The sequence below is a fragment of the Podarcis liolepis genome (assembly GCF_965112155.1).
Source record: "Podarcis liolepis genome assembly, chromosome: 3".
NCBI classification, from domain to species: Eukaryota; Metazoa; Chordata; class Lepidosauria; order Squamata; family Lacertidae; genus Podarcis; species Podarcis liolepis.
In genome coordinates this window covers 122,116,547-122,130,793 of record NC_139557.1, presented here as the reverse complement: position 1 = coordinate 122,130,793, position 14,247 = coordinate 122,116,547, and the positions used below count along the sequence as shown (strand labels likewise).

General features: G+C 47.0%; 1 protein-coding gene across 1 annotated transcript in view; it reads left to right on the top strand.

Annotated features, from left to right (window-relative positions):
• Positions 1–14,247, top strand: part of ELP3 (elongator acetyltransferase complex subunit 3) — a 110,685-nt gene that overhangs the window by 75,929 nt on the left and 20,509 nt on the right. Inside the window, exons 12-14 of the mRNA XM_083494516.1 lie at positions 57–122; positions 2,088–2,315; positions 11,074–11,155. Of these exons, the coding sequence (XP_083350642.1) occupies positions 57–122; positions 2,088–2,315; positions 11,074–11,155 (376 nt within the window). The remainder of the gene's footprint in view (positions 1–56; positions 123–2,087; positions 2,316–11,073; positions 11,156–14,247) is intronic.

The following is a 14,247-nucleotide window of genomic DNA, read 5'->3' as shown; positions in this document are numbered from 1 at the left end:
CTGTCTGTCTCTCCCTTGCATAATTGGCACTGCCTCTCTCCTTTCCCCCCACCTAGTGTCGCGATGTGAGGACAAGAGAGGTGGGAATTCAAGAGATTCATCACAAAGTGAGACCTTATCAGGTAAGACTTGTTCCTTCTCAGCGGGCCTCGCTCCATGTGTGTGTATATGTGTGATTTTACATAAAACCACATCGAAATTATTTTTTGTGTGAACACTGAGACAGGGAGACCAAGAGAGGAAGAATCATAAAATTGTAGAGTTGGGAGAGACCCCGAGGGTCATCTAGTCCAACCCCCTGCGATGGAGGAATCGCAGCTAAAGTCTCCCTGATAGCTGGACCATCCAACCTCTGCTTAAAAACTGCCAATGCAGGAGGGTCCTCTGCCTCCTGAGAAAGTGCATCCCCACCATCAAACAGCTCCTACCACCAGAAAGTCCTTCCAAAAGTTTAGTCATGGTCTCCTTTCTTGTCATTTGAATCCATTGGCTCAGGACCGACCCCTGGAGCAGGAAAAAACAAGCTTGCGCCATCTTCCACCTGACAGCCCTTCAGATATTAGTAGATTACTAATAATAATAATAATAATAATAATAATAATAATAATTTTTTATTTATATCCCGCCCTTCCCAGCCGAAGCTGGGCTCAGGGCGGCTAACAACAGTAAAAATAACACAGTTTACATAAAATCATAATCATTTAATACGTTCTAAAATCAATTCATTCCAAATTCAGTTCAGAGTCAAATTAATGGCAACCATTGGGCTAGAGTTCTATGAGGATCACCGACGGAGGGGGTCAGACTGTGCCACAGTTTAAGAAAGGTCTTGAGAAGCTGGAAACTGTGCAGAGAGTGGAGACCAACTGGATCAAGGGTCTGGAAACCAAGCCTTGTGAGGAACAGCTGAGGGAGTTGGGTGTGTTTAGCCTGGAGCAGCGGCATAAGAGGTTAGGCTGGCCTGAACCAGAGCCAGGGCTTTTTTGGCCGTGGCCCCGATCTGGTGGAACGCTCTTGTCCCAAGAGACTAGGGCCCTGCAGGACTTGACATCTGGAGAGGGCCTGCTTAAAATGGTGCTCAGCCAACTGCGGCTCAACAAAGCCCAGCCCCCTTCCTCCTCTAGGCAGGCCGGGGAGAAGCCAGGAGGAGAGAGGGAGGAGACGCCGCCGCGGTGTGTGTGTGGGGGGATGGAACGACGCAGGGAAAAAATGGCACAGCCCGAACGAACAGAATCCCCATGCCAATCCACACCGATTCCCGGACCGTCTGCAGGCCAGATCCAGAAGGCAGTTGGGCCGGATCCGGCCCCCGGGCCTTAGTTTGCCAACCCATGATTTAGGCTGTACTTGGGACGTCTCATTATATTGCTGCTGATCATTGATTGTAATAATAATAATAATTTGTTATTTATACCCCACCCATCTGGCTGGGCTTCCTCAGACACTCTGGGCAGCTTCCAATAAAATAATACAATACAGTAAGCTGCTTTGGGATTTGTTTGAGTGGAAAGTGGCAGAGAAACAGGTGAAATAAATTCAGATCAATCAGTCAAAACATCTGGAGGTTACAGAGTTGTGCAAGATTGATCGAGCATAAGTGATCCTGGCAGGCCATGAAGGGTCTCTTATGGTCTGGACCCTTCTGTTGCTGTTTTTTTTTCTTCTCTCTCTCTCTTAATGTTGGCAATGTTCAGGACATTTTTCCTTGTATGCCTGACCTACCAAGGGTCTTTATGAAGCATGGGTGTGTGATTTCTACAAATGCTTTCTCATTTAAAGTTCCAACACCAGCTTCCCTTGTGTGAAAATACAATAATCTCACCTTCAGCTCTTATCTGATGCTGCTGAAAATCCATCTGCAGCGAGGCGGACGAACGTGAAGCGATTTCACACAAACACAGACACACACACACAAATGCTCCGCTCAAAGCCCCACACAGACAATTGCCTGCATGGCCGTGAAATTGACTTTAAGCTCCTTCGTGGGCAGCACAATTATGATCACCCCCGTGGTTGCCATCTCAATTTTTTATTTTTTAAAGTCCGCTTCTCAGGCCTTTCTCCTCCTCTTCCTCTCTTTCGAACAGGTTGAACTGATCCGGAGAGACTACGTGGCCAACGGTGGCTGGGAGACCTTCCTATCCTATGAGGACCCTGAGCAGGACATCCTCATTGGCCTGCTGCGCTTGCGGAAGTGCTCGGAGGAGACGTTCCGGGCGGAGCTGAAGGGGGGCGTCTCCATCGTCCGAGAGCTCCACGTCTACGGGAGCGTGGTCCCCGTCAGCAGCCGCGACCCCTTGAAATTCCAGCATCAGGTACCTGAAGCCTGCCTATATATATAATATTTTTATTAATTTTCTGTATACAATTTAAAATACAGTGCTCATTTTAACATCCCTAAAATATCAGTGACTTCCCTTTCCATGGTGCATTTTGCGTATCATAAATCCCTGCATATTTTACAAAAACCAAACCATTCAGTATTCCCTTATTGCAGGCATGTCCAACAGGTAGATCGTGATCTACCTGTAGATCACTGGACATCTGCAGTAGATCACTGGTAGATCACTGGCTCCCCCCCAAAGAAGCTGAACAACTGTGGCTCCCCTTAAAAAAGCTCAACATTTTACCTCCTCCCTGGAAAAACTCAACAGCTTTGACCCGAACCCCCCAAAAAGGGGTCAGTCACTGCCAGTTTTTAACTTTGTGAGTAGATCGCAGTCTCCTGGGAGTTGGCCACCCCTGCCTTATTGTATCCATCAAAACTTATTTACACTGTTGAGTTTATCTTAATGCTGCCAAACTTTTCAGGTGTACACAGTTATTTCCCATACAGTGGTACCTCAGTTTAAGAACAGTCCAGCTGAAGAACCAGTTTTGGTTTATAAACTCCAGAAAACCAGAAATAGTGTCTTGGTTTGAGAACTTTACCTCGGTCTAAGAACGGAATCCAAACGGTGGAAGGGCACTGGCGGCGGGAAACCTCATTAGGGAAATCGCGCCTCGGTTTAAGAATGGTTTCGGTTTAAGAACGGACTTCTGGAACGGATTAAGTTCGTAAACCGAGGTACCACTGTATATTCAAAAAACGTTTTCCAATCTTCTCTAAACATATGTTCTTTTTTGTCTACGTTAAGTCTGCAAGCTGTGCATATTCTGTTGACTTAAGTTGCCATTCTTCTCACTCGTTTTCCACTTTTGGGCTAACAAAACACGGGCTGCAGTAGTAGCATACATAAATAACATTTTTAACACCTGGGAATTTCAGTCTGAATTATCTCCAACAGAAAGGACTCTGGTGTTTTTTTTTGGGGGGGGGAAGTATTTTTAAACATTTTTTCAATTCATTAGGGATCATTTCCCAATACTCTTTTACCCTTTTACAAGTCCACCACATATGAAAGAACATTCCCTCCGCCTCTGTGCATCTCCAGCGCTTACGTGATTCAGTCTTGTACATCTTGGCAAGCCTACTCGGAGTTAAATACCACCTGTGAATCATTTTCAGGTAGTTTTCCTTCAAGGAATAACAAGCTGTGAACTTCAAATTGCTTTTCCAAGGTTTTTCCCAGAGGTTAAAATCTATATTGTGTCCTATATCCGTATAGTTACATAGGTCCATATAGTTAAAGCTCTGGTTTTTCCAGTAGTGATGTATGGAAGTGTGAGCAGGACCATCAAGAAGGCTGATCGCCAAAGAATGGATGATTTTGAATTATGGTGCTGGAGGAGACTCTTGAGAGTCCCATGGACTGCAAGAAGATCAAACCTCTCCATTCTGAAGGAAATCAGCCCTGAGTGCTCACTGGAAGGACAGATCCTGAAGCTGAGGCTCCAAGACTTTGGCCACCTCATGAGAAGAGAAGACTCCCTGGAAAAGACCCTGATGTTGGGAAAGATGGAGGGCACAAGGAGAAGGGGATGACAGAGGACGAGATGGTGGGACAGTGTTCTCGAAGCTACCACCATGAGTTTGACCCAACTGCGGGAGGCAGTGGAAGACAGGAGGGCCAGGCGTGCTCTGGTCCAGGGGGTCACGAAGAGTCGGACACGACTAAACGACTAAACAACAGATATCTATTGCCCAGTGTGTCACAGAGGCTTTGACAAACTCGACTTCAGGTCCCTGAAGCAGCAGTGTTTCTGTATGCTAATTGCTGGAAACCACAGGAGGGGAGAGAGCTGCTCTTGTGTTCGAATCCTGCTTGCTGTATTCCCATGTGCAGCTGGGTGGCCACTGTGAGAATAGGATACTGGGCCAGATGGGCCATAGGTCTGATCCAGCTAAAGGCTCTCTTTATGTTCTTGCGCAATGCATTGTACATCTTGGAAGAATATTCAGAAATGGCGGCCCGGCAGCTAGGTAGTTAATTGGCCTTTTTCAGGATTCAGGTCTTCACTACCTTCCAGTTATTTATTTTACACCAGATTCCTTTTAACAACTTTTTCAGCCCTTGGGAGCAGTGGGCGATAAAAATCTTACTGTTTTTAAAAGAAGAGAGGACACATGCAAACAGAGAAATAAAGCAATTTAAAAGCAGAGCAGATAAAAAAATCAACGGCAGAAACTATATTGGAGCCAAGATCTGGGCGCATGCGAAGGCCAGGGAAAACCCAAGTGTATTGGGTGGATATTCCAGAGATGGGGCACCACAGCACCCAAGGGCAGCTAGACTGCTGATTGGGGGCGGCCGCCGAGACCACATAACACCGGTCTTGAAAGACCTACATTGGCTCCCAGTACGTTTCCAAGCACAATTCAAAGTGTTTTTTTTTTTTTTTAATAAATTTTTTATTGGTTTTTCAGATTTTTATAACAACACAACACACACATAAAAGACAAAGACGAGAACACGTACAATTTCAGAGATCTTACTTTCTTAACCTTGGTCATTGACTTCCCCCCACCCCACTTCCTGCATCCCACTTCCCGTAGTTATATCAGCAACTTATTATTTTATCTTCTTACCATTTTAATATTACATCTTTTATAAAAAAATTAAGTTCTTTCCTAAGTTGGACTCGAAAGTCTCTTCCGTCGATTTCCCATTTTTTATAAAACACATAACTTATTAACTAAACCCAAAATCATAAGTGTTTTTGAAATTCTGTTTTCACCTCCTCCCATCCCCGGTTTCCGTCCCTTCCCAAGTACAAGTCCAAAATAACAGTTCTTAGCCTGGGTTCCTCACGTCCGAGGCCTTCAAATCTCTTTCAGTTCCTCTCCGCCGGTTTTGTTGGTGATCCTTCATGTTGGTCTTCGGATCTCGAAGGAGTTGTATCCCAGTCAGGCCAGATTTTCTTCCCACAAAAGCACTTGAAACCAACTGCTGCAAAATTTCCACCAATCCTTCATATTCCAAATCAGAATAGAAATAAAGATAAGAGTCAGAATGAAAATAAAGATGAAGGCCCCAGTCATATTTCTTCTTTCTTTTAAATTCTTGGATTCCCAGTATTCCAGGGGCCTTTTCCTTCATCTTGCGGATCTTTTGCAGATTTATACTCCACATAATCCAAGGGTCTTCTTGTTTATAATCCATTTGTATGGGCTTCTGATTTGTACCTTCCATCTGTACTTTCTCCTGTACTTGTTTAGTCTCATTTCCTTCTTGCGTTATCTCTTTCCGCTCGGCTGCAGATTTTTTCTCACTCAAGTCCTCCATACTTTCAGCAGAGCTGCTTATTCCAGCAGTCAAGGTCATAAGTTGTTTATTCATGACAAGACTCTGCTCTTGTAGAATTCCCACAAGATAGAATGTTTTTTCTAGCTCAGCTAGTAAGTTTCCATCCACAGCCATTGTAATGTCTCAGACTTCCCCCTAGGGGGAATCTAGTTACAGTAATCTTTTCCCAACAGTCCTTTTCCTCTTGATTTATTTCTTTGTATCCAAACACTTTAGTTAATTTATATCAATTTTAGTCCAGAGAGATCTTAGGTAGCAAGCTCTTTCCCTTTAAATCATCCGTTTGACAGCTTTTGACAGCTGTCAAACTCCTTTCCTCTTCCACAGGCTCAGAAACAGGACTCTCCCGGGCCCGGGAGGGGGGATTACAAACGGCAAAAGAAAAAGTTCTAAAACACCACTCTTGCACTCCAGCTCCACACTTCTTTCATCCAATCGTGAAAGTTACTGTCCTTTTAAACTCACCCCAAAAGGGTAGGCTCTCCAACTTAGTTTTCCTGCTGTTGCTTTAAATCATCTGCAGGAGGGGGGGTGCGGACTTCCCCTTAACACATCCCCCGGTCGTACCAAATTTACGGATCAAAATTTTAAAGTCCAGGTTCCAATCTACTCACGGGTTGCTTCTTTTTTGAGTCCAGATTTGAGGAAGAAAGTCAGCGCTCTTCAGCCATGGCACACGGCTCCGCTCCGCTGGGGTAGCGGTCTACTCCCAGCACCACGCCACTCTCCGTACCCTCTCCGCAGCCTTTAAAAAGGCTCTTCATGGGTCGGGGAGGGTGCTTAAGGTGCCCACCGAGTCACCAGGTCCTCAGGCATCCGCGCCTGAGGTTTTTGAGGGTCCCCGCGTCGCCGTCGCGGCAAGACCCGTCCCCAGCAGAGCCGATTCCCTCCGGAGCTCGGAGGGAATCCGCCATTAGCTGTTCGCGCCAACCCGGAAGTCCCACAATTCAAAGTGTTGGTGCTGACCTTGAAAGCCCTAAATGGCCTCAGCCCAGTATATCTGAAGGAGCGTCTCCACCCCCATCGCTCAACCTGGACACTGAGGTCCAGCTCCAAGGGCCTTCTAGTGCTTCCCTCCCTGCAAGAAGCAAAGCTACAGGGAACCAGGCAGAGGACCTTCTCAGTAGTGGCGCCCGCCCTGTGGAACACCCTCCCATCAGATGTCAAAGCGATAAACAGCTATCTGACATTCAGAAGACATCTGAAGCAGCCCTGTTCAGGGACATTTTTAATGTGTGACATTTTAATGTACAGTGGTACCTCGGGTTAAGTACTTAATTTGTTCCGGAGGTCCGTCCTTAACCTGAAACTGTTCTTAACCTGAAGCACCACTTTAGCTAATGGGGCCTCCTGCTGCCGTTGCTCTGCTGGAGCACGATTTCTGTTCTCATCCTGAAGCAAAGTTCTTAACCTGAAGCACTATTTCTTCATTAGCAGAGTCTGTAACCTGAAGCATATGTAACCCGAGGTACCACTGTGTTTTTAATCTTTGTTGGAAGCCGCCCAGAGTGGCTGGGGAAACCCAGCCAGATGAGTGGGGTACAAATAGTAAATTATGATGATTATTATTATCTGGGGTCAATCTCTGCCTCATTGGCAGCAGGGGGGACCCAGAGAACCTTAACCCCACAAATAAACATAACCCACAAGGCACAGTTTGAAGCGCTGGCTAGGAGCCAGAGCGCCCCATAAGGAATCAGCCTGTTCCTCAGATTATCCTCTGAGACGTGGCCCCAGGTATCTCCTAGGCTCCAGAGAGGGTTAGAATCATAGAATCATAGAGTTGGAAGAGACCACAAGGGCCATCGAGTCCAACCCCCTGCCAAGCAGGAAACACCATCAGAGCACTCCTGACATATGGTTGTCAAGCCTCTGCTTAAAGACCTCCAAAGAAGGAGAGTCCACCACACTCCTTGGCAGCAAATTCCACTGTTGAACAGCTCTTACTGTCCGGGCCCGGTCTTATTCAACATCTTTATCAGCGACTTGGATGATGGACTCAAGGGCATCCTGATCAAATTTGCAGATGACACCAAACTGGGAGGGGTGGCTAACACCCCAGAGGACAGGATCACACTTCAAAACGACCTTGACAGATTAGAGAACTGGGCCAAAACAAACAAGATGAACTTAAACAGGGAGAAATGTAAAGTATTGCACTTGGGCAAAAGAAATGAGAGGCACAAATACAAGATGGGGGACACCTGGCTTGAGAGCAGTACATGTGAAAAGGATCTAGGAGTCTTGGTTGACCACAAACTTGACATGAGCCAACAGTGTAACGCGGCAGCTAAAAAAGCCAATGCAATTCTGGACTGCATCAATAGGAGTATAGCATCTAGATCAAGGGAAGTAATAGTGCCACCGTATTCTGCTCTGGTCAGACCTCACCTGGAGTACTGTGTCCAGTTCTGGGCACCACAATTCGAGAAGGACACTGACAAACTGAAACGTGTCCAGAGGAGGGCAACCAAAATGGTCAAAGGCCTGGAAACGATGCCTTATGAGGAACGGCTAAGGGAGCTGGGCATGTTTAGCCTGGAGAAGAGGAGGTGAAGGGGTGATATGATAGCCATGTTCAAATATATAAAAGGATGTCACATAGAGGAGGGAGAAAGGTTGTTTTCTGCTGCTCCAGAGAAGCGGACACGGAGCAATGGATCCAAACTACAAGAAAGAAGATTCCACCTAAACATTAGGAAGAACTTCCTGACAGTAAGAGCTGTTTGACAGTGGAATTTGCTGCCAAGGAGTGTGGTGGAGTCTCCTACTTTGGAGGTCTTTAAGCAGAGGCTTGACAACCATATGTCAGGAGTGCTCTGATGGTGTTTCCTGCTTGGCAGGGGGTTGGACTCGATGGCCCTTGGGGTCTCTTCCAACTCTATGATTCTATTCTATGATTCTATAAAACATTCAAAACTAAGAAGTCTGCTATCCCAACTATCCCAACCTGGTTAGCCCCCTAAAAACTCTGATACCCCATTTTTAAATACAATTTATTCCCATACAGACTCGTTACACTGCGTTTAAAACCAAAATCGCATTTGGGTAGAAACTGTTTCTCAGGCGGCTAGTCCTAGTCTTTATAACCCTGTACCTTCTTCCAGAAGGCAGAAGCTGAAAGAGATCATTTCCGGGGTGCGCACTATCCTGCGCTATCTCTGCCGCTTTCTTATGGCACCTGGAAGCATAGATTTGATCTAAGGTGGGAAGAGTTCACCCAATTATTCTCTCCGCAGTCTTTACAACCCTGGACAGCATTGTTTTTCCCAGTCCCCCCCACCCTTATTGGCTGCGACACAGGCGGGCAAGGGCCTTCTCTGTGGTGGCTCCTTCCAAGGAACTTTGGAACTCCCTTCTTAGAGAAGGTAGACTGGCTCCCTCTTTGCTGTACTTGAAATGGGCAGGTGAAGACAGTCTTACTCCGACAGGCCTTTGGGAACTAACTGTATTGTTAAAGAAAGGTCTCTTAACAGAACGGCCCTGTTTTTATTATCTGTATTTTAATACATTGGGGGGGGGGGTTATATTATTTTAACTCCATTAGAGTTCAATTGCTTTTTTGACTGCAATCTTTTCTATGCTTTCTGCATTTTATCTGCGTTGTTTTAATTTGTGCAAGCTGCCTTGCGTCCGAGGCGGGGAAGGCAAGATATAAATAAATACAATAACCGTAATCATAATTTTAGATGGTATAGTAGAAGAATGGTCCTTCTTTCCTTTCCACCTGAATCCTCCGGGGCTGATGTTTTAATTTCGCTATTGTCTTCGTGTGTGGTTGTGTTTTGTTTTTTAAAAAAATTGTTTTGTTTTAAATTAAGCGTTCTCCGTCGGCTGCATGTGCATTAGGATGCAACTTCTGTTTGATAGTAATGACCCCGGGCAACAAGGCAGAAGTGGTAAAATGGAGTTTGCGGGTTGGCGGGGGGGTATGGAGAAGAGAGAGAAAGAGAGCAGAAAATGAATGCTTACCTCCTGAAAGCGAAATTTCAAAAGCCGGGAGCGGAAAAATGGTTGACGCACGTGGAAGGTGGAAGGGGGAGGAAAATCAATTGACTGGAGCCCAGCGCTAACAAATTGAAATAGATTGGAAATGGAGACTTGGGCGCATGACGCACAAATGTGGGCTGAAGGAATGTTTATGGGGGGGCAGCCATCAGTACCCTAAAAATGAATACTCCCCACACAAATAAACACACACTCACTTCTTCCCCAAAGCGGTATGCTACGGAAGGGTATGTTTAGCATAAGAGATATCCCTGTTGTGCGAGAATAATGCTCTTGTTCCTTGCAGATGGGTCCTTTTTTGTTTGAGGCAGGATCGCACCCCCTTCAGAAACCCTCCCCGACTGGCCTTGTGGGCACAGCAAAGTCGGGCATTGCAAATCGTCCTCCCAGCTGCGGCTTGCAGGGTTTCCTGGGCCGATTCGCACTGCCGTTTTTTGCAGGGATGTGTGTGTGTGCAGCGGCAAAGGCAACAGGAGCCAAGTGCCTCCAGATTTTAAGCAAGCTGGCCAAGTTGTGCAAACACCCCAGGCGGTAGTTTGCAAACGCCAGACTCTCCTGAAAGCGAGTTTACGGCTTGGGATGCCATTTTCTTTATTTTATTTTTATTTTGCAAGACTTGATGGAGAAAGGGGGAGAAACCTCAAAGCAGTTTGCAAAAATTAAAAAAGAGAGGATCAAACAATAAAATTATCAACGAGAAGAGTTAATAATGACCTAAGACTTTCAAAAAGTTAATAGTCTAAAAACGGGTTAAAACTTGGACCATGGGCAAAGCTGCCTTGGTTGAAGCTGGGCAGGGAATGTTTTTCGAACCTGAGGGCCATATTTCCTTCTGGCCAACCCCCCAAGAGCCACATGCCAGAGGTGGGTGGAGCCAGAGGTGAAAGTGGGCGGAGCCACAGGTGCTGATGTTATGTCTGTGCCGCAGGCTGGTTTCTGCACACACCTTTCTCTGTCCCCATCCAGACAAGCGAGGAGCAATATGGGAGTTTAAGGGCAGGGAAGGGTGTGGCCTGGGGAGGGTTCTGGGGGCCAGGTGGCCTGGCCCTTGGAAGCTTACCCAAATCTTGTTTATTTTTATTTTTTTTAATCCAAACTCCCATTTGTGCATTCAGCAGTTTCCTGCACTGCAAGCTGGAGTGTCCCAGCAAAACCACCTCTAGATTACTCGGGAAACAAAAGAGAAATGTTTGGAGTGTTTTTATAAAATTCATCTCTGCTGTCACACTGCCTTTTTCGCGCCCGCAAGTACTTCTGTGACCTCTGTTCCCCATTCCACCAGCAAGAGTTTTTTTAAACAAACAAACTCACTGCTAATCCCTAAATTACAAGTTCCTTGTGATCTTGAAGACAAACTCACTTGTCTTTCTTCCTCTAGGGATTTGGGATGCTGCTGATGGAGGAGGCGGAGAGAATCGCGAAGGAAGAGCACGGGTCGTGGAAGATCGCCGTCATTTCAGGTACGCCAGGCAAATTTGCCACCCACTTTTAACAGCAGGGGGGGGCGGCTGCAGCAAAATTGTGCGAGGTGTCGCGCCCTGGCTCAACGCTGCCCCCTTGCAACACACTCCATTCCTTCTCCCTCCCATATGGTTCCCTTGCCCGCCCTCAGGTTTTCCAAAGACTTTCTCCTACTCATGTAAACTTTTGGGTTCTCCAAGACTGCTTGTACCAGGCTTCCTCAACCTCGGCCCTCCAGATGTTTTGAGACTACAATTCCCAGCATCCCTGACCACTGGTCCTGCTAGCTAGGGATCATGGGAGTTGTAGGCCAAAACATCTGGAGGGCCACAGGTTGAGGAAGCCTGGCTTATACCTCCCTCTTGATTATTTTATTTTCTGAACACTATTGATATCAGTCAGGTGCTTTTGCTCTACAGACAACCCTCGATTTGCACAGGACTTGCTTTCCAGGTCATTGCATGCAACGGCAGAGCATGCATAACCCCCTCTGACCCCTTTTCCGCCACTTCCAGGTCACCGCAATGCACACATGCATGGTCACTCGCCATTGGGCGTGCGCAAATCAGTCATTAACCTGTACTGTCCAGCACCTGCTAAAACATTCCTGTTTAGGTAAGTCTACCCAGGTGGCGCTGTGGTCTAAACCACAGAGCCTAGGACTTGCCGATCAGAAGGTGAGCAGTTCGAATCCCCGTGACGGGGTGAGCTCCCGTTGCTCAGTCCCTGCTCCTGCCAACCTAGCAGTTCGAAAGCACGTCAAAGTGCAAGTAGATAAATAGGTACCACTCCGGTGGGAAGGTAAACAGCATTTCCGTGCGCTGCTCTGGTTCACCAGAAGCGGCTTAGTCATGCTGGCCACATGACCCGGAAGCTGTACGCCGGCTCCCTTGGCCAATAAAGCGAGATGAGTGCCGCAACCCCAGAGTTGTCCGCAACTGGACCTACTGGTCAGGGGTCCCTTTACCTTTTACATGTGCAGATTAGCTCTCTCTGATGCACTTAGCCTGTGTCTGGGATGTGTACCCTTTCCCTCTACAGCAATGATGGCCAAACTTGGCCCTCCAGCTGTTTTGGGGACTACAACTCCCATCATCCCTAACTAACAGGACCAGTGGTCAGGGATAATGGGAATTGTGGTCCCAAAGCAGCTGGAGGGCCAAGTTTGGCCATCACTGCTCTACAGGAAGAGACTCCTAGAACTTAATGCCCCTCCCTGCCAAACACAATTCTCAGGGAACAGAAAACATCTTACAGTCATACCTTGTGTTGCATTAGTTTCATTTTGCGTCTTTTCGGCTTGTGAACACAACAAACCCGGACATAGAATGTGTCCTTTTATTTAAAATGCATCTCTGGGTTATTTGTGGGGCATAGGAATTTGTTCATTGTTTTCCCTTCAAAATATAGTCCGGCCCCCCACAAGGTCTGAGGGACAGTGGACCGGCCCCCTGCTGCAAAAGTTTGCTGGCCCCTGTCGGAGAATCCCGGCCAGAGGTTGCCTGAAGCTTTCCTCAAAGGCGTGTTCTGATCCTTCCCATGAGTTTTAGACTTGCGGGGTGACACTCGTTGAAAATGAAGTGAGCAGGGAGTCTGTCTCCCTCCTAACGCGGCCACTGCGCTCGATGAGTTCTATTGGGGATGAGAACGCTCCATTTGGCTAAAAAGCACACCGTGACAGAAAGTAGAGAGGAGCTGTTAAGCGAAAGTCTTGGTTGACCACAAACTTGACATGAGCCAACAGTGTGACGCGGCAGCTTAAAAAGCCAATGCAATTCTGGGCTGCATCAATAGGAGTATAGCATCTAGATCAAGGGAAGTAATAGTGCCACTGTTTTCTGCTCTGGTCAGACCTCACCTGGAGTACTGTGTCCAGTTCTGGGCACCACAGTTCAAGAAGGACACTGACAAACTGGAACGTGTCCAGAGGAGGGCAACCAAAATGGTCAAAGGCCTGGAAACGATGCCTTATGAGGAACGGCTAAGGGAGCTGGGCATGTTTAGCCTGGAGAAGAGGAGGTTAAGGGGTGATATGATAGCCATGTTCAAATATAGAAAAGGATGTCACATAGAGGAGGGAGAAAGGTTGTTTTCTGCTGCTCCAGAGAAGCAGACACGGAGCAATGGATCCAAACTACAAGAAAGAAGATTCCACCTAAACATTAGGAAGAACTTCCTGACAGTAAGAGCTGTTTGACAGTGGAATTTGCTGCCAAGGAGTGTGGTGGAGTCTCCTACTTTGGAGGTCTTTAAGCAGAGGCTTGACAACCATATGTCAGGAGTGCTCTGATGGTGTTTCCTGCTTGGCAGGGGGTTGGACTCGATGGCCCTTGTGGTCTCTTCCAACTCTAGGATTCTATTCTATGATTCTATGAAAGGGCTCGTTTCTCCGCTGACGCCAATTTGAGACTGTATCTGAATGAACCGGGATGAAATTGGGTAACCGTTCTCTCCTTGTGAGGTTTTAGGCATGGCAAGGGTCTCTTTCTAATGCTAATATCGCCAACCTGAGCATGCACCAGAGGTAAATGTTAAAAGGGGAACGTTGCTCTTCCCCAGTGGGGGAGCGGGGAGATGAAGCCGCAGTGTGAGCTCTGTGTTGAGTGGGCTGCTTTAGCTGCCTGCTTCTTTGAGCGAGCACAATATTCCCAAGCAGACGGTTGCGTGTCTCTTCCGCCCCGAAGCGATCAGGATTCAGAACTGGGCTCTAAGAACGAAAAGGGAAAGAGAGTCGGTCAGAGAGCCTTCAAAGAATAGAGTCTTTCCAGCTGTTACCTGGGAAATGCAATCTAAAACGCTCAACTTCCTCCGTGGGGTTTTATCATAAATAAAAACACAGGCAGGGTTGCGCTGGCGGAGATTATCTGGCTTTGTTAATTTCAGGAGGCGGGTGGGTTGCATGGGACGTTTTCTTTTCTTCCCTCCCTTTCTCCAAACCGCCTGTCTGAGCATTCACAATGCAGCAGCGAAATTATCGTGGCCTCCCTCACTGGCCAGCAGGAGCGGAAGTCTCCATTCATACATAGACATATGCATATAGAGAGAGGAATGGAGCCTTCATCTGCACCCTGCCTTTGAAAAACAGCCAAAT